The sequence below is a fragment of the Phocoena sinus genome, chromosome 4 (genome assembly GCF_008692025.1).
Source record: "Phocoena sinus isolate mPhoSin1 chromosome 4, mPhoSin1.pri, whole genome shotgun sequence".
NCBI lineage: Eukaryota > Metazoa > Chordata > Mammalia > Artiodactyla > Phocoenidae > Phocoena > Phocoena sinus.
Window position 1 is genome coordinate 9812077 of NC_045766.1, and position 20262 is coordinate 9832338.

General features: G+C 48.3%; 1 protein-coding gene across 1 annotated transcript in view; it reads left to right on the forward strand.

The window, feature by feature from the left end:
- Positions 1-2762: 2762 nt before the first annotated feature.
- Positions 2763-20262, forward strand: part of RFTN1 (raftlin, lipid raft linker 1) — a 204784-nt gene continuing 187284 nt past the window's right edge. Inside the window, exons 1-2 of the mRNA XM_032631078.1 lie at positions 2763-3042; positions 20036-20188. Of these exons, the coding sequence (XP_032486969.1) occupies positions 20044-20188 (145 nt within the window). The 5' untranslated portion in view covers positions 2763-3042; positions 20036-20043. The remainder of the gene's footprint in view (positions 3043-20035; positions 20189-20262) is intronic.

Sequence of the window (20262 nt, forward strand, 5' to 3'; positions counted from 1 at the left end):
TTAGCTGGGGTTCTCCCTCTCTCCAAGCCTCAGCGAAGCCGGGATGCGGTGCAACTGCCCCGGCTGCTGGTACCCATGGCCTTAATCATCTCCAGGGTGGGATGCTGCTGCTGAGGCCAAGGGAGAGAACTGCTCCAGCAGGGGGGCTCCTCGAACCCAGCTCTTCTAGGAATTGTACAGTCTGGCCACGGCAGCTTCTTACGCTTGCCTGGGCCGGCTTAACTGCTCTCCTTTCTACAGGGGCTGCGAGGGGAACCAGCTTCCCCATTAACTTGTGGCTTGCGTTTTATTGATTGCGAACACTCGGGATCCCAGTTCTGGAGCCATCTGTGACCTGTCGTGCTGTAATAGCTTGGTTTTCCCCGTGTTCAGCTCCCTCCCCGAGTACTTAGTGTTAAATCACAGGGGGAGGAAGTGTGAGCAGAGGAAAAACAGCACTATTACATGACCCCCGATGAGACCGCTGTGATAGAATGAAAAGCTGCTGCCCTAGGACATTCTAACAGATGACATTGTGAGGTTGCCAAGGTAACCCACCAGGATACAGTTCCAGCATCTTTGGGATTGATGCTGGGTAGGCGAGGTCAGTCAGAGGTGAGGCCCAGCTGCTCAGGGTGTGTCCCCTGGCTGGCCAGTCCATGGCAGTCAAGTGGAAAATCAAGGCTGACCTTTATACAACACGAATGAACCCAACCTTGTCTCCTCATTGGCTATTCCAGGTGGAAGAGAATCAGAATACTGCAGGTAATTGTTCAATGTAGGTTACACAGAGCCGAAAAAGGTCCGGATATGAATGACTCACCCATTCATTCCATATATGTTGATTAAACACCTACTATGTACCAGATAGGAAGCGTCAGAATATCTAGGCAGAAAGGTCGGGAGTTCTAGAAAAACTGAGAAAATGCAGGTCCAAGCAGGGTAAAAAGACATTTAAGACATTTACACATCATTACTACTTAGGAAAAGGTTGAGTGGAAGAAAATAAAAACAATCAGAATAACTTATTAACCCCAAGGACCTGGTGTTAAAAAAAAACAGGGGCAAAAATTGTATAGAGCGGAAATTATCTGCTTAAAAGAAGGCAACCTCCTCCTCCAAACACACCAAGTTATGCTGCATTCCCCCCTTTTCCCTTTATCTTCTTTTAAATACTCCGTGTTTACTTTTGAACTACTGGTTAATACCTATAAATGTTATTTTCTTTCTCTCAGGTAAGGATCGGAAAGATTTCAGATGGGCCCTAGCTTGGGATCACTTAAGGCCTTGGGCATATAAATAACAAAGATCCCTCCTTTTGGCCTCATAGGTGGGTGTTCAAAACCATCACTGGGCCCCCCCCCCCGGCCCCCCCCCCACTTGTCTCCACATAATACTGTTTGCATCTGGACTTGGGCTGTCACCTGATCTTGTTATTTTCTCCCAGATGGCAAGCCAAGCAGAGGAGAGAGTGGGGGAGATTGGAGGCGGTGGTGGTGAGTGATACCAGCGAGTGGTGGGGTGGAAAGGGAAAGGGGCAAAAAACAAAAACAAAAACAAAATGGTAGCGGGGGGAGGGGGGAGGAACACAGAACTGGGATGGCTCCAGAACAAGCAAACAAGGAAGAAAATCTCTGAGAAACTGTGGTTACAGGAATTCCTGCAAACAAAATAGTGCCTCCTTACCCCCTGGGGGTGGTTATTAGTACCGGAAGGACATCATTAAAACACTGCTGGGGCCTACACCAGCCCTCCATCCTGTGGGCTCCAATGCTTAAAGCCCCCTCTTTGGCCAGCCAGAAAATGTAGATAATTAGATTATGTCAGTTGTCTTACTGCAGTCCCCTAATAATAATAGTAATGATAATAATAATATCAACAACAACCGGATAATAGCTAAGTTATAGAGTGCTTTCCTAAACACTTTACTTATAAAACCCACCAGAAAAAAGTGCTACTTAACAGAGAAGGAAATAGGAACAGAGCCGTTAAGTCACTTACCGAAATCACACAGAAGGTAGATATGGATGAGGGCCTGAGGCCCACCCTGATGATTTGGCTCTAGGGTTCCCGCTATTAACCCTTACACTGTGATTGTGCTTTGTTTAAAAAGGTCCAGGAAGAAAGACTTTTACAATGGGCTCACTGCCTCCTATTTTCCCGTCACTAACAAAGCCCTGGCTTGGTTTTCATTTATAGAATTGTCTCCTTGGCCGGCCTAAAGCTGCAGACCAAGATGGTTCCCCAGATCTTCTCAAACCTTCTGGGCGCCTGAAGTAGGTGGGCTAGGGTGTAGCATGAGGACTGTGGCATTGTCCCGCTCCTTAAGCATTGACTCCCAAGCAATAACGTAGAGCCTGGGGATGGCCCCACCTGTGGAATGGGGAGGAGGAATGGTCCACTGTTACTGGTCCTTCCCCGCCCACTCCCAGCCATCAGCGCCCTAGTGGCAGTCACCCTCCTGCACCCAAGTCCAAATTTTGAGGGCTCCGAGTCCCCCACGCGCGCTTCTGACGCACGCAACCTTGGTTACAAGGGGTCGAGAGGGTGGGCGGGGGAGCCACGGACCTCTGCGCCGTGGAGCGACGAGGGTCACTGGCTGGGGGGAAGCCGTGGGCAGCGCGCAGGTTGCCGGCCGCCTGCAGGCGGCGGCGCGGGGCGCGGGGCGCGGAGGGGGCGCGGGGCGGGCCAGCTGCTCCCGCGGCGGCTCCCCCGAAGACGCAGCGCAGCATATTTTGCACATGAGTTCAGAGGAAGAGGAAGTGTAGCCGGCGGACGCGCGGCGGCGACGGGGGCGCGTCGGGGCTGGAGCCGGAGCGCGCCGGGCTCAGGGCGCAGCGAGCGGGAGCGCGGCGGCCGCGGGCTCCGCTGAGGGACAGACGCACGGATCGCAGGAGGGGCAGACACACGAGCACGCCGCACCGCCTGCCCCGTCCCCACCCCCTGGCGCCCACGCCTTCCCCGCGCCGCCTCCTCTATATGGCACAAACTTTCCTCCCGGGACGGAACACGCTGTCTCCGGGAGCCCGCGCCCGCGCCTTCTCCTCGGCTTAGTCCAGAACGGTAGGTGGGCGCCTGAAGGATTCGGGATGGAGGCGGGCGCAGGCGGGGCGGGAACCCGGCGGGCAGGGGGAGCCTGGCGGGGCGCCTCCCTTCAGGTTGCCGAGGCTGGCCGTGCTTCCCAGGCGCCGGGGCTGCCAGAGAGCCATCCCCGTCCCTTGCACCCCGGCCCGGATTGGATGGGGTCGGGGACAGGATCCATGGGACGCAGCGGTCTTGGGCCAACTTTTTTTTGGGAAAAAAAAAAAAAAAAATCATCCCTGGCGAGCCATGGGGAGAGGCACCCCAGAGCAGTCTGTTGAGGGTCGTGGGCTCCGCATGCTCCGGGCGCCTAGGAAGGAAGCAGAGGGGAAGCTTCGAGGCTACAGGTGGGTGTAGGACACTGATGCAGGGGGTCCTCGGCAAAGATCAGGCGGGAGCTGGCCCAGGAATCCAGGTTCAGGAGGGCGCGAGGCCGGGGTGGGCTGGGGTGGAGGCGGCTCCCGCTGCCCTGCGTGCGCCCCGGGAGGTGCGTTTGTTCCCGGGGCAGCGGTGTTGGACGGGCGGGAGCAGAAGTGCCGCGCGTTCAGAGGAAGCGCCGCGGCCAAGGGAGGCTCAGAGCCTCGGGGCGCGGGAAGTCCCCGTCACTGAAAACGGGTATCTCCCCTTCTGTAAAGGGGGTTTCTTCCCTCGTCCTCACCATTTTCCTAGGCCCAAGGGACGCCAGGATGGACCTGGGTGAGGGCGGCGTTTATTTCAGGAAGCCCCGTTGTCAGGCATGCACACCCCCCTCCTGCGCCAGGGCTCATGCCCTTCACCTAGACTGCCGCAGTCTTTGGCAGCGAGAACCGCGTGGAGGCCAAGGTGCAGTAACCCAGGCGCCCTGCCTCCCTGGTGCTTGCACCTGGCTGCCCTGTGTCGTTGTGGGTGGTCCCCAGGGACGCTGGGTGGTGTCAGTGAGTTTGTTAGGGGGTTTAAGAACAAAAAAGTATTAAAAAAAAAAAAAAAAAAGTCTGGCACCAGTTCCTATGTTTGAGTGACTGCCCTGGTCTCCAGCAACCTGGTTTCCTTCTTGTAATTGGTACAGCTGTTTTCAGATGGTGGGCGCAGTCAGGCGAGGCGTCTTCCAACCCCTGCCATCGTGTGTCATCTCAGGATAAGTGAGGCCCTGCCAGGAAGGAAGGCAGGTGTAATGTGAGCCACCTCTGGGCCCGCGTGTAGGGCTTGCTCTGCACCCCACGTGTCCCTGGCCACAGGGATTCCTAATTTGTACCTCTGAAGAGCTGAATTCCCTACCAAGTTCAAGTGACCCCAGATGTCACCAAACCCCACAGAGGGGTTAAGCAACAAGCTGTTTGGGGCTCTTTGGTGCGTGTGCGTGCTAACCTCAGTGAAATCACTTTAACCTCAGAGGGAGCTCTGCATCCTCTTTTGCCTTAAGTGGGGTTTCTGGCCTGACAGCTGTGAGGACACCCCTCTGGCTGCATTTGTATAGCAAGTCGCTGGGTCGCTTTTTCTTTGTTTGTCTTTTGGCTGCATGGACGTGGGACAAATGGAAGAGAGGTGTTGTACCGTTAGCTAATAGATTTGGTGCAGGAACTGAAAGAGAATTAATTGGGAGTACGAGTCAGTGAGTTCTTTTTCTCCCTCTTGAGCAGGAATTTTTGGCCTCCATTCAAATAATTGCTTTGTCTGTAGGGAAACAGGCAGAAAATCTTTGGCATGAGTGATGTGAGTTCCTGTAAAGCTACTTGTGTTCTTCCAGTCTTAACTTTTCAGCAGAATCGAAATTATGTGGGCCCATGGCTTGGTGGGCATGAGTGTCTTGCTAAATTTCTAAGTTGGTAGGCTAGGGAGAGGGCCCTGTGACTCTTTACCCCACCCACCTCCTTTTAAAAAATATAGAAAAGTTAGGGCTTCCCTGGTGACGCAGTGGTTGAGAGTCCGCCTGCTGATGCAGGGGACACGGGTTCGTGCCCCGGTCCGGGAAGATCCCACATGCCGCGGAGCAGCTGGGCCCGTGAGCCATGGCCGCTGAGCCTGCGCATCCGGAGGGAGAGGCCACAACAGTGAGAGGCCTGCGTACCGGAAAAAAAAAAAAAAAAAAAAAAAAATATATATATATATATATATATATATATATAGAAAAGTTGCAAGAACAGTGACCACCCAAATACTCGTATCTAGAGTCTATAATTTTACAATATTGGCTTTATTACATATCCGTCCATCTAGTCATCCTTCTATCCATCCATCAGCAACTTATTGTTTTATGCATTTTAAATTAAATGACAGACATTGGTACAGGTCACGTCTAAACGTTTCAGCACACATTTCATTATTTAGAGTTCAACATATGTTCATGATTTTCTTAAGGTAAAATTTATACATATGGTGAATTTTTACATACATACAAATCTCCTTATAGTGAAATGCACAGACCTTGAGGGTAACATTTGCATAATGTTTCGACAGACGCCTACACCTGTGTAACCCTCATCTCTATCAAGTAATGTTGCCATCACCCCCAGAAAGTTCCTTCATCCCCATTCCCAGTCAGTCCCTGCCCTCACCCTTTGTCACTCAAAGTTAGTTTAGCCTGGTCCTGAACTTCATGTAAGTGGAATTCCACTTACAGTATTTATTCTACTTTACAGTATTGTGTAAAGCTTCTTTCAGTCAGCATGTTTTTGAGGTTCACCCATGTTTTATGTACCAGTAATTCGGTCTTTTTTACTGCTGAGTTATAGTCTGGTATCTATTTATAATGCAGTTTGTTTATGTATTCCCTTGTTGATGGACACATGAGTTATTTCCAGGTTTGGGGGGTATTGTGAATGGAGCTGCTGTGAATATTTGTATACAAGTCTTACTAGGGACATACGTTGTCATGTCTTGTGGGTAAATGGAGTGGGATTGCTGGGTCATAAAAGAGATGTATGTGAACCTTATAAGAGGCTGCCCGACCTTCTCCCAACATGGTTATACCATTTTACACTCCCGCCAGCAAAGAATACAAATGTGAGATTCCAGATGCAACAACTCATCTTCCTAGCCCAACGTCAAGACCGTGGTAGACCAGTGTTCTTCTGGGGCCAGAGGGAGCCAGCAATTGGAACATCTGAGACAGTCTGGACCATGTTGTTCATAGCTGGAGGAGCTGAGAGAAATCCCTGACTCTGCCAGTAAATGGGTTTACTCTTAAATTATTGCAGACAGTCAGACAAATATTTTATTTTTAGAGATCTTCAGAGAAGGGAATTCCATAGGGGAACGTCCCCTTGGTTGTGAAAGAAGATCGACTGCTTTCGATATAAAGAAAAATAAACCCCAAACCCCAAAGAATTCCACTAAACTTCTGCTTCGAAACTCCTGGGGGATTTCTGGCGTAGTGGTCTGGTTGCTGTGAATCTGGTGGAGATTCCCGTTGGATTTCACCGGCTGAGGCAGCTGGCTGTTGAAAGCGGTTGTGTTTGCATCGTGAGACAGGTCAGATTTGGCTTTTTGAAGGCTGCGAGAACAGCTTTCCTGTTAAAGTGATGTGTCCTGTCAGTGAGAAACATGGCCTGTCAACACCCCTCTTATTGTCCTGGCTGAGAAAATGGGCCGTTCCCTCTCAGGTCCCCTTGCACCTTCGTCCCCGTCTGTGGGCCTGTAGCCAAACCTGGTCTTGGCTGATATAGGAAGTAGGAATGGAGCCTCCTGCTTATGTGAGACCCAGGATGAAGCTTTGACATCTCGCCGAGGTGTCTCATTGAGGTCAGCTGACAAGTGGTACAGAGTCTTAAGACATTGGACTATGTTTGGGGACTGTTCCCTTCATCCGCCAGCCTAGTACATTGCCTGCCGCAGGGTAGAGGCACAGAATAATTCTCATGGTACCCATCTGGGTGACTGCCTGTCTGAAGGTTGCCAGGGACGGCCCAGATGTCAGGACCCCAAGACGTATTTTACTAGAGGCCACTTTACTATAGCCCGTGAAACAGGTTCAAAGTGTTAGGAAAACTTTGCCAACTGTAAACTTCCATTCTAGTAGCACCGTTTTTATTTTATTACAGATTTTACTATCGCTGTTGACAAAATTATCATTATAGCCACCCCTTGCCAGGCGCCCATTCTTTGCCAGCCACGGTTAGGCTCGTTACGTGCGTGCTCTGAATCTAATCCTCGTGAGAGGCAAATACTATTATTATCTGCACTTTGGCCTTGAGGAAACTGAAGCTTAGGGAGTTAGGGAACTTGCCCCAAGTTCACATTTTCATGTTTCCTGGACATTAAGGGAAGAGGCTGTGACCTTCTGGTTTCGCAAATGCAGATTCCATCTGCAAGCACAGATTTCCAAATACACGAAGCTGTCGGAGAAGAGAAATGTAAGCTGGATGGGGGATGGAAGTTGGAACAAATGACACCCTGGAATCCCTTTCTGAAGTCTTTTGCCTTTTTCTTTTTGTTTCAGGCTTTCTGAGATTTGGGGCACCTGGAGCCTGGGTAGAGGTGCTAATTTTGGTGACAATTTAAGATATTATTGGTTGTGATGATTGTAATTTTATCGTAGGGAAAGAAAGACGTTGCCAGCTGTTTGGTTTGAGTGTCTGTCAGCTCACTTGTGGCTGAGCTGTCCACTACAGTAGCCACTGGCTACATGTGGCTATTTACATTTAAATGTCAATGAATTAAAAGGAAATAAAATTTAAAATGCAGTTCCAGTCTCACTGGCCACCTTTCAAGAGCCCTAGAGCCACATGTGGTTATTGGCGAGCAAATTGGACAGAGCAGATGTATTTTCATCCTCGTTGAAAGTTCTGTTTGATGGGGCTACTCTATACTAAGCATTTCTCTTTTGTCCTTCAGTTTAAGAATTGGCCACACTCTTGGCTAAAGCTTAGGCTGTTTTTCACTGACAAAGAGATAAATTTAGCCAGACATTTCTTTTATGTTTATAAAAAGGTTTGTGTGTGTGTGTGATCCTTCCTCCCATTCACATTCAGTTTTTGACATAAATTTGAGTTTCCCTTTTCTCTTGGGCCCCCAAAGGGGCTCTCGTTATTATCGTTGTGTATTTTACCAAGATGCGTTCTCTGAAAAGATCGGTACAGCGGGCAAGCGATGGCCACTGCTTGAGGCCCTGTTAATTTCCTTGCTCTCCAAAGAATTCAGTTCAGCTTTTAAATATGCATTTGTGCGACTTACTCCCTACCTGGGCTGAATTCAGGAAGAAAAAGCGCTCTCAGCGGGGCCAGAACCAAAGAGCTAGAAAATCAGGTCACATTCTATGTGTGATGGCTACCTGCCAAGACTGAGGTGGAGCAGGCATCCTTTGGGGTACCTGGGGGCTTCGTTAGGGGGTTTTCCTGGGTCGGGCCTGCCCCTGTGGTGTCGGGAGCAGCGGAGGGGCCGCAGCGTCGTGTCTGATGGTGCAGGATGGTGACGGAGGGACGTCCCCTTTAGGGGGTGTCCACTACTCAGGCTCGGTTCAAAGGAGAGGGGCGCCAGCCCATGGGGGTCAGTGGGGAACCCAGAGCCCCCAGAGCTGGGAAGTCAACATCAGCTATGTTTGCTCAGCTTGTTTGATGCTCACCAACTCTCGTGCTACTTTATGAAGCTGTATTGGATGTTTCCACACTTTTTCAACCAGGAAGCCAGCTGCACTTCACTGACAGCGTTCTTTGGCTTTTAAAACGAAACTGTCCCATTGTGTTGTTCCATAGGCAGAGCCCCTGGATGGTCAGCATTTATTCTTTGCAAAGGATTATCAGCTTCCATGTGTGTGTGTGTGTTTGTGTTGTGTGTGTGTGTGTTTGTGGGTTGGAAGTCCCAGATTAGTATTTCACCCCGAGGAAATACTTCTGAGGAACCTTCAAGTTTTATGGAATAACTCCCAAATTACTCAGATTTGGAGAAATTTTTGTAATAGACCTTATCCATTAAAGTCAGATGAGAAGAGATTAGGTTAATCACAGACTCTGGTTAATGGAACGTGACCATATCGTGTATTACAAGATTTTGGAAATGCAGAGTACGAGAAATCAGACTATTCATTTAAACACTTCTTTAATTTAGAGAGGTCTTTGGGGACTTTTCCAGTGTCTTGGGACACTTTATAAGCACCCTTTCAGTGTGGTGTAATTATGGCAGGTTAACAGGGATCTTTGTCATGGATAACAAGTAGTACTAGTAATAGTACTAATAATAGTTAACATTTAGACAGCCATTTCTAGGTGCCTGAGCTCTTCTAAGCCCTGTTAAATTAACTTATTTAGTCCTCACCCTGCAAGTGGATTCTGCGTTCATCCCGATTTTATAGTTGAGAACCCTGAGGTTAAGTGGCTCCCTTGACGTCACTCGGCTAGGAAGTAGGAACCCTCGAACTTTAACCAGGCACTCTGGCTCCAGAGCGTCACCAGCCCCTGTGCTGTGCTTTTAAAATGGCGAACTTGAGAGCAACAGGCAAATATTCCAAAGGCCCTTCCCATCCTTTTCCGGATAATAGGCACCCTTCCTTCTCCGGAAGTCTGTTGACGGAGTAGGTGTTACTGTGCATCTCTTGGGGCAGGGCATTGGGGTAGTTGTTGTTGAGGATGAAGATGTAACTGCCTTCGAGGAGTTTGCTGTCCCATGGGAAGATGGGGTGGTACCCAAAGCTCCAGAGCTCTCTCCCTTGAGCTGTGGACTGGTCCATCCGGCTGCCCACCCCACCTCCCCTTGGTTGGAGTTAACGCATCCAGGACAAACTCCGGTCTGCTCTGGCCCAACTGCTCCTTTCATGGTGTGCCTGTCTTGGGAGGTGGTCGCTGCAGCTTTACAGGTGCTCGGGCCGCAAACCTGAGAGGGGTCTCGGATGCCCTCTTTTTCTCATGCCCTGTCTCCAAACCACTGAGAAATCTCACTTCCTACCTTCAAAACGTATCCAGAATTTGACCTCTGCTCACACCTCATCACCACCTGGTCTCCCTGTTCCCAGGGTCAGAGTGATCGTGTCTCCCTTGGGGCTCGAAACCCTCTGAGGTCTTCCATCTCACTGGGGACAAAGCCAGCGTCCTAACCACGGCCGCCCAGGCTACCCCACCTCCCCGGGCAGGTCCAGGACCTCCCGGCCTGTTTGCACTTGTGGCCACCTGCCCCCTCATCCCAGCGCTCGCCCTGTCACCTTCTGGGGGAGGCCTTCCCTGATCACGCTGTTTTTTTTAAAATTGTGCCCTCCCCTGTACTTGCTAATGCCCCTCTCTGCCTTACTTGTCTTTACGTGACATACTTTTTTTTTTTTTTTTTTTTTTTTGCGGTACGCGGGCCTCTCGCTGTTGTGGCCTCTCCCGTTGCAGAGCACAGGCTGCCGACGTGCGAGCCCAGCGCCCATGGCTCACGGGCCCAGCCGCTCCGCGGCACGTGGGATCCTCCCGGACTGGGGCACGAACCCGCGTCCCCCGCATCGGCAGGCGGACTCCCAACCACTGCGCCACCAGGGAAGCCCTATGTGACATACTTTTAAACTTGAACTTCATTCATTATTTTTATGTGTCTGCTCCTGAAAGTTAGGTCCACGAGGGCGGGGTTGTGCTTGTTTTGTTTTGTTTTGGTCTTTGTCTCTGTTTCACTTCGGTATCCCCAGCACTTGGAACAGTGCCTGGCACCTACTAAGTGCTCAGTGAAGGAGGGCGTGATGGTTAATTTTATGTATCACATTGGCTACCACGGGGGTACCCAGTTTTTGGTCAAACAGCAGTCTAGGTGTTGCCATGGCGTATTTTTAAAGATGTGATTAACATTTGAATCACCCTCCCTAATATGGGCAGGCCTCATCCAACTAGTCTGAAGACTTAGAAGACTGAGGTCTCCTGAGGAGGAAGGAGTTCTGCCTCCAGATGGGCCTGGGGCTCAGCTCCGCACCATCACGTTTTCCTTGGGCCTTTGGCCTCCTGGCCTGTGCTATAGATTTTGGACTTGCCAGCCTCCAAGTCCAAAGACAAGTCCTTTAAAACAAACCTGCCCCAACTTCTCTCTCTGTAGATATCTACATAAGGACACACATACACACAAGAAACCCAGGAGGAAGAACAGGCTTTTGGGGAAGGGTGTTGTGTTCTCTTTGGGGCATATTCATCCGGAAGTGCCAGGAAAGTTCCAGGTGAAGATGTTGGAACGGGTCCGTGGGCGTGTCTGCTGGAGTTGGAGAGCAGTCAGGCTGGGAGGTGAATCTGACAGCTAACGGGGAGATGATGCAGTTATGGAACTTTTTTGAGCCTACGTGCCTCCTTGTATTGGAGGTTCCCAAATTCTGTACTAAGGCACCCCAAGGCACCACAGCAAGTGGTACTTGCATGTTGGATGCCACCCTCATTACTAGCCCGAGGTAGTTCACAGGATCAACATCAAAGGCCACCACTTCCTTTTGATGATGTCATATCTTTGCAAAACTGGATTTGGGGTGGTTGCTAAGAAGATCATTGTTGAACAGGAGATGAGGGTGGTGGTGTCCAGTGTGATTCTGAGGTTTGAGAAGTTTCCCGGTGCCAAACGGATGCACACGTCCCAGTAGTAAGTAATTACGGTAATTTAAGGATGCAGGAAAAATTTTTTTTTCAGTTTGTGTAGTCTGTTCTTTCAAAAGGATGCTAAGTTGTTTATACATAATTATCAATTTGTTTGGACCTGACTACTTAATAAATCGAGCTGTGGGTATTGCTTTTAGCCTGGGGGTGCTGTGAACAAACGTATAGGGACACTGGGGGTGCCATGACCCGAAAAGTGTCAGAGCCTTTGCCCTGGGTATTTGTTCTGGGTATTATTATATGTAGTGTGTACAGGATAAGGACCAGGGACAGAAAGACAGGGGACAAAGGGACAGGAATGAGGGCTGCACACCAAAAGTTGTATTTCTACAAAAACAAAAGATGTGAGCAAATAAAATATAAGCATTTGTTGATTCAGGGTAGTGGGTACAGAGATGTCTCATTTTTTTAATCCTTATCCATATGCTTGCGGTGGTTGGTAGTGAAAGTAATCTGAAGAGAGAGGCAGAAGGAGGCTGGAGATAGAAATTTGGGGGTGCACTTGTGTTAGGGACGACAACAGAGAGCCTGGGAAGGGAGGGTATGAGGTCCAGCGAGATTCAGGTGATGCAGGGGTGGAACCAAGGGGGTTAGCAAGACCACATTCTTCTAGACTGTGGTTCTCAGCCCTGGCTAAGCAGCCTAAGAGAGACCCTGGGCCCCTGCGGCCTGGGTGTTAGGAGATTGGAGAGGGTCAGGAGTGGGAAAAGACAGGGTTTGCTCTGAGGGTGTGGATTCTCAATCCTGGATGTCAGTTAGAATCACTTGTGGGGGTGTCTTAAAAATGATGCTTGGGCCCCACCCCAAATGCCTGGGCATCTGGACATCAAAACAGCTGTCCAGGTGATTCCAGTGTGCAGCCAAGATTGAGAACCACTGCCATGGCTTTCTCAAGCTTTACTGTGATTCAGACTTTGATGAATCGTGTGTGAAAAGGTGGATTCTGATTAAGTAGGTCCGGGTGGGCTGATCCCAGGAGTGCCATTGCTCCTGGTCTGAGGACCACACTTTGAGTAGCAAGTTCTTCTGAGGGGAGGCTGTTTTATTTAAGGGTGGTTGTGATGGAGGCTAGTGGGAGAGCAGAAAGAAAAGGTGGTCTGGATCAGTCTCCACCGAGTGTTTTCCTTTGATAATGTAAATACCCCTCGTATTGCCTTATCTCTTGCTGTGTAACGTATTACCCCCAAACTTGGCAACTGAAAATAGTAATGAATGTTTATTATCTCGCAGGGCTTCTGTGAGTTAGAGATCCAGAAGCAGCTGAGCTGGGTGGTTCTGACTCAGGGTCTCTCACGAGATTGTGGTCAAGATGCTGGCTAGGCTGAAGGCTGTTCTGGAGCTGAAGGATGCTCCCATTTGAGTGTTGAGTTCATCGTGGCTGTTGGTTGGAGGGCTCAGTTCCCTGCCCTGGGGGCTTCTCCATGGGGTTAATAGAGTGTTCTTACAATATGGCAGCGGGCTTCCCCAGGGACATATCCTACTGACTACACAGGTCAGCCCTGCTCAGTAGAGGAGGGGACCACTGGTGAACGGGAGGATTATTGAGGGATATCTTGCAGGCTGTCGGTGATACATCTTGTTGTCTTCAACTAGGAAACGTAATGCATATGCAACACAGAAAACTTGAAAATATAGAAACCCATGAAGAGAATGTCTCCCATCACCTCGTGACCCAGAGGAAAGTTCTGTGAATATCTTTATTTAACCTGCCAGTTAAAAAAAATACGTGGATTTTCATATACAGATACACACATAGACACTTAAAAAAAAGTAGCACCATAATATAACCCCCTTTCATACAGATTGTTCTTTTCCTTGGCATTGAATCAGGAATACTTTCAATGGGTCAGTTTTAGTTATCCTTGGGTTTCTGTCTTAGTTTGTAGGATATCAAGATTTGACACCATCCGTACAGCTGATTGGATTTTCAAGTTTTCATTTACATTTCTGGGGGGAGAGAGATGTTCTTATCATGTAAAAACTTCTTAATTTGGATCATCAGTTCCTACTTTGGGTGCCTGAATGATGTAATAAACACACTCGAGTCTTTAAATATAGGATTTGAGTGGAGAAATAAAGAATGAGTTTGCCAGCTGATCCAGCATCATTGCGTATAATTGCCCCATCTCTGGTTGCTTGTCATGAGCTGTTGGCAGTTGTTAAAATTAGCTTTACAGTCTGCCTCAGATTAGTAGCAAGTGTGGTAAATGAGGGCTCACTCTTAATGAAACTAATTTGTATTTGAAAATATAACTACATTTATTGCCCCCATTATTTAAATGTGTGCATGCTAGTTGATAGTAAAAATAAACCTTTAAACTGAGGGATTGTTTTTAAACCCCAGCTGAAAAATAATTGTTTAAGGAGGTGATCCTTTTTCTTTCTTTCTTTCTTTTTTTTTTTTTTTTTGTGCGGTACACGGGCCTCTCACTGTTGTGACCTCTCCCGTTGCGGAGCACAGGCTCCGGACGCACAGGCTCAGTGGCCATGGCTCACAGGCCCAGCCGCTCCGCGGCATGTGGGATCTTCCCGGACCGGGGCACGAACCCGTGTCCCCTGCATCGGCAGGCAGACTCTCAACCACTGCGCCACCAGGGAAGCCTGGAGGTGATCCTTTTTCCAGTTTTTTACGTGCATCTGGGGAAGTATTTCAAAACCAAATTAGAACTACTTTAAAATAAAATTTCAAACATTTCAACATTTAAAATGACATAGAACATCGTGCCCCATGGCTGATCAGCTTTTTCTAGAACCAAGTCTATGGGGATGTGCCCTCTGTTTTATATCACAGCGGTTTTCTCCAAATGCCCTGCACCCGGCCCAGACTTCTAGAACAACCAGCCTCACTGTACCACGTGTATTTCTTCATTGTCTTTCTTCTCCTTCACCTGTGATCTCCTAGAGGGTAGGATCTGGTCTTTCCATTTTTGTATTTCCTAATTGAGGGTGTGACTCAAAAGAGGCCATAATAAATGTGCATTTGATGAATGACTGCATGAACTTGGAACTTGAATTCTCTCCCTCATGGAGCTGACAGTTCCTGCATGAAACTGGGCCCACATATACCAAAGACACACCTCTTTCTAGGCTTGATTCAGAAAGAATTGATTTTTCCAGAGTGTCACCAGTTGAGGGATCTTTGCTTCCGGGTCATTTGCAAATGACCTCTCCTTGTAGTGGGTCTCAGAAACCCCCAGTGATGACCTTATTTTCTTCCCCAGTCTGTCTCCAGTCCTAATAATGTTTAGCCAGTTTCTGCTGAAGAACTGTGAGGATACTTTGGCTCTTTTCCCACTGTCTCACCATAGGAGTGGGGAAAGACCTGTGAAGACCCCTTGGATGGTTTTTCTTGGTGCCTTGGTGCTAGAGAGACCCATGCACGTGGGTGCAGGGATGTCTTTTGGAAAGATAAAGACGTAAAAAGAAGAAAAAACCCTCCTGTGTGACTGTCAAATAATCAGAGCTGATCCAACCATCACCTCACACATAAAACAAGTAACCTGGTTTCCATAGGTGTCAATGTGAAGTGACTATAGGAATTTGGAAGGGCAGAGCTATGGGGGTTGGATGGACCATAGGAAAGTACTGAAAAAATGTCATCACACACAGGTGATTTTTAGCAAGTGTCCTTTACAAAAACAGACAATAACGAAAGGAGGAATAGCCATGAATAGCACTGCTGGTCATGATTCCCTCCCAGTGAGCTGATGCCCCAGGGTGAGCAGGGGTGGCCGAGCTAAATCCGTGGAATCTCAGCGGGTCTCACCTTCCACGGTGCCTCTCACGGGTCAGCATCTGGCCACCCTGAGTGCGTTATTCATTAACAGGAGCCTGTACTTACCGTGTAACCCAGCGATCCCGCCCCGAGGTATTGCCCTAGAGAAATGAAAACTTATGTCCACATCAGAACTTCTATGTGAATGTTTACAGTCACTTTTTTTAGAATCGACCCAAACTGGAAACTCCCCAGATGTCCTTCCAGCATGAGTGGCTGAAGCAGGGCCCTGACTGCAGGCTTGGCCAAGGAGGCAGCTGGCTGTGGTCATTTGGAGCAAACTTGATGTAGAGGTTACCTGTTGTATGATGAATCACGCCAAAACTCAGAGGCCTAAAACAGCAACCGTGGTGTATTTTGCTCAGGAATCTGCCGATGTGGCAGGTCTTGGTGGAAACAGCTCATTTCTGCTCCACGTGGTATCAGTGGCTTGACTGAGCCAGAGGCTCGTCTTCCAAGGCAGCAAGTTGGTGCTGGCTGTGGATTCCTCCATACGTGGGCCTCTCTTCGGGGCTGCTTGAGCTCCCTCATGGCATGGTGGCTGGGCTCCAAGAGCAGGTGTCCCAAGAGTCAGGCAGTGGATGCTCCCAGTTTCTTAAGGCTCAGGTCCAGAAGCTGGCACTGCATCATCTGACACTTTCTATAGCAAGCAGTCACGGAGCCCCGATTCAGGGGAGGTGACATAGGCCCCACCTCTCGATGGCAGGAGTGTCAAAGGATTTGGGGGCCACATTAAAAAACCATCACACTTACCGTTTACCTTCTGCCCTACCTTGACCCCCGAGACCCTCCCTGAATGTCTGTGCGGGGCACGTGCAGCTACGCCAGCCCCATCTGCCGGCATCCGGTGAGGCTGTGCCCTTCACTCCTTCCTCCTCCTCCACCTCTCACTGCCCTCCAAGGCCCATATCCAGCCTCTGCCCCAGCTTCTTGTGGGATTCTAATACAACCAGGGTTTGGGAACCTCGCACTGGAAACAGGGAAGTTTACAAAATGTAGATGTAGGGCACTATTATATCTTAGTTTTCCTTCTTTTTTTCTTTTTTTTTTTTTTTTTTCGCAGTACGCGGGCCTCTCACTGTTGTGGCCTCTCCCGTTGCGGACGCGCAGGCTCAGCGGCCACGGCTTACGGGCCCAGCCGCTCCGTGGCATGTGGGATCTTCCCGGACCGGGACACGAACCCGTGTCCCCTGCATCGGCAGGCGGACTCTCAACCACTGCGCCACCAGGGAAGCCCCAGTTTTCCTTCTTTTCGTAAGCTAGATTTTGTGACTTGTTTGAGCATAGTAGGGACTGTAACAGACGTTTTTGGAGTGATGTAAAAGTCTTTCCTGTTTTGACGGGTAGGGTTGGTGGAAGAATGCAGGAAGGAACTAGGAGGAAAGCAAATGTGCCAGTAGCAAGCAAGGTAGGGCCCTAACACAAACGAGTAAGAGGAACAAAGTCACACTAAGTTTTTGGTGACTGGCAACGGCTTCACCATGATTCCCTTCCCAGAGAGAACTGTGCTTTAGAAGCAGTTGCTTAACCAGGGTTGTATGCCCTAAACTTTGAGACCTAAAGGATTCACTGATATTTCAGTTTTGCACCTGGCTGGTACAGTGTCTGATCACATAGATGATTTCCCAGGGTCTCACTGTGTCCTGTGAGACAAGCACAGTACCCTTTGGAGTGAACTTGGACCTCAGGTTTGGGATAGTCTGATTAAAACCTTAAATTCAAAGTTATGAATTGGGAGTTTTTCTAATACTTCCTGACATGCCTCCCTGCAACCCCAAATTTGTCTGAGACTATCTTACTCATCTTGATAATCCTCTCCTCCTTTTTTTATGCTGTGCAGGAACCTGTCCTTGAGAGAAGAAATTAAATCATACTAAAGTGTTAGTGGCTACCAGGAGCTTGGTTTGTTGCCCGTCCCAGGGAGATATTTGTGGTTTCAAAGGCAATGCTGAGGTAGGGTGTGCTCAAAGGAACGACTCTCTAGTGCTAGAATTTACCTAATAGGATAGCAAGAATGGGAAGATTTTTGAGGAAGGTTTTTTTTTTCTTGGAGGTTCCCAAATGCTCAGTCCTTTGTAGGGAGGAAGACGAGTGAGTGACTGGTAAGCCTTTGGGTTATTTCCAGTTCTGTTCTGGCAGTGATAGTACTTATCTCACTAGGTTACCTGTTCCCCAGTACTTAGGGGCCTCCCTGTCTGCTTCTGCTTTGCCCCAGCGGATGCCAGGCGGTTTGCTTTTTAGCAGTTAAATATGCAGCCTCTGTGCTTATCAGCTATTATATCTGCAGAACTGCAGAGTATTTTACAAGTAATCAGTTCATGCAGATTGCACATAAATCATGTCTGCTCTGGCCCTTTGGACACTAATGTTCTCTTATTAAGGCATAAGTAAGCCTCCCTGTTCTCATCCATCCTTCCAGACTTTTTTTAATTACTGCAAATATAGCCTGGTTGTCGCTTCGTCAGCCTGTTCCCTCCCTCCCCGGCCTCGTTGCTTTTGTGCGGTTCATCTAGTTTTTTTGGAGCTGGCCAAGTTGCCGTAGGAAGCTGGGTACCTTGTGAATGGATTGAGCCAACGGAAATTCTTATCTCAAAAAGGAAGTGGCCACCACGTTTCTGTTTGTGATATTCTTGACCAGTTAATATATTTGTGAAATATGTTCTGATGGCAGCACCGGTGCCCCAGAGAGGAGGGAACTGAGCCAGGCTCAGTCACAAAAGGGAAAATATCTCCCGCTGAAGTCTGGGGAGTGGATAAAAAGTCGTTTCATGAATGTCATTCTGCCTAAATAGAGAACATTCATTGTTTTTAATCCCCTGGAAGCTCAGCCCACCCTCGTATGCACATCGTATTAACATTTCTCCGTTTTCTTTCCAAACCGCAGCCACGGATCTTTGCTCCGATACACGTGGATTCTGCTTCCAATTTCTGCGGCCCTGCTCTTAGTGTTCAGCCAGTTTTCATTTTGGTCTCAAATGACTCTGAGTCTGGAAGAACCGCTCTATTCCTGTGGTTTGGTCTAAAACGGAATAAATAGGGACTTTTTAGACGAGGCCTGTAAAAGTACCACCATCTACTTTGAGAGGTGTTTTTTGAATGTAAAATCCTGTCTAAATAATTACTGTTGAGGGTAGAAAGGACTTTGGAAATTGTAACAACTTATTATCGCCTCTTAGAAACCACGGCGGAGCGACATCTCTCTTATTTTTTTTTTCAAATGGGTTGACACCATGATGCACTTGTATTGCTTTTCAGATCCCATTTTTTAATCATGTATACAGAGTATAGGGGAACTGAGACACTCTGAGGTGTTATTTTCCTCAGATGGGGAGAAAAATGATATAAAACAGTATTTTTTTTTTAACATCCTTTTTGGAGTATACTTGCTTTACAATGGTGTGTTAGTTTCTGGTTTATAACAAAGTGAATCAGCTATACGTATACATATATCCCCGTATCTCCTCCCTCTTGCATCTCCCTCCCACCCTCCCTATCCCACCCCTCTAGGTGGTCACAAAGCACCGAGCTGATCTCCCTGTGCTATGCGGCTGCTTCCCACTAGCTATCTATTTTACGTTTGGTAGCGTATATATGTCCATGCCGCTCTCTCACTTTGTCCCAGCTTACCCTTCCCCCTCCACGTGTCCTTAAGTCCATTCTCTATGTCTGCGTCTTTATTCCTGTCCTACCCCTAGGTTCTTCAGAACCTTTTTTTTTTAGATTCCATATATATGTGTTAGCATACAGTATTTATTTTTCTCTTTCTGACTTACTTCACTCTGTATGACAGTCTCTAGGTCCTTCAACCTCACTACAAATAACTCAATTTCGTTTCTTTTTATGGCTGAGTAATATTCCATTGTATATAGGTGCCACATCTTCTTTCTCCATTCATCTGTCAGTGGACACTTAGGTTGCTTCCATGTCCTGGCTATTGTAAATAGAGCTGCAGTGAACATTGTGGTACATGACTCTTTTTGAATTATGGTTTTCTCAGGGTATATGCCCAGTAGTGGCATTTTTGGTAGTTCTATTTTTAGTTTTTTAAGGAACCTCCATGCTGTTCTCCATCAATTTACATTCCCACTAACAGTGCAAGAGTGTTCCCTTCTCTCCACACCCTCTCCAGCATTTATTGTTTCTAGATTTTTTGATGATGGCCATTCTGACCGGTGTGAGATGATATCTCATTGTAGTTTTGATTTGCATTTCTCTAATGGTTAATGATGTTGAGCATTCTTTCGTGTGTTTGTTGGCCATCTGTATATCTTCTTTGGAGAAATGTCTGTTTAGGTCTGCTGCCCATTTTTGGATTAGGTTGTTTGTTTTTTTTGCTATTGAGCTGCATGAGCTGCTTGTATATTTTGGAGATTAATCCTTTGTCAGTTGCTTCGTTTGCAAATATTTTCTCCCATTCTGAGGGTTGTCTTTTCGTTCTGTAAAACAGTATGTTTTTGGTGTCATTTCAGAATCACAGGCTGGCTGGTAATGGTATCTTATGAGCGAGAGAAAGCAGCCTGAGGGTAGAGCCTCCAGTGTTCAGGTCATGGGTTGAACTGTGCTCTAGATTTCAGCCGGGCTCAAGTCCTTTACGTGTTCTTCAGGGAAATAATGGGGTCGTTTATACTACGGTGTGTAGAATCAACATCTCAGGAGGAAGAAAATCATCCCCCCGTTTTTCTCCTTTTGCTGGCAGCTGCTGAAATGGGTTGCGGATTGAACAAGTTAGAGAAACCTGATGACAAACGGCCTGGAAATATCTATTCGACGTTGAAGAGGCCCCAGGTGGAAACCAAGATAGACGTGTCCTATGAGTACCGCTTCCTGGAGTTCACCACCCTGAGCGCCGGTGAGGACGGGGTTCAGCCCAACCCAGGGGTGGGGGGCTTGACAGGGCTTTGGCCCAATCAGCGCTGGAGGGGC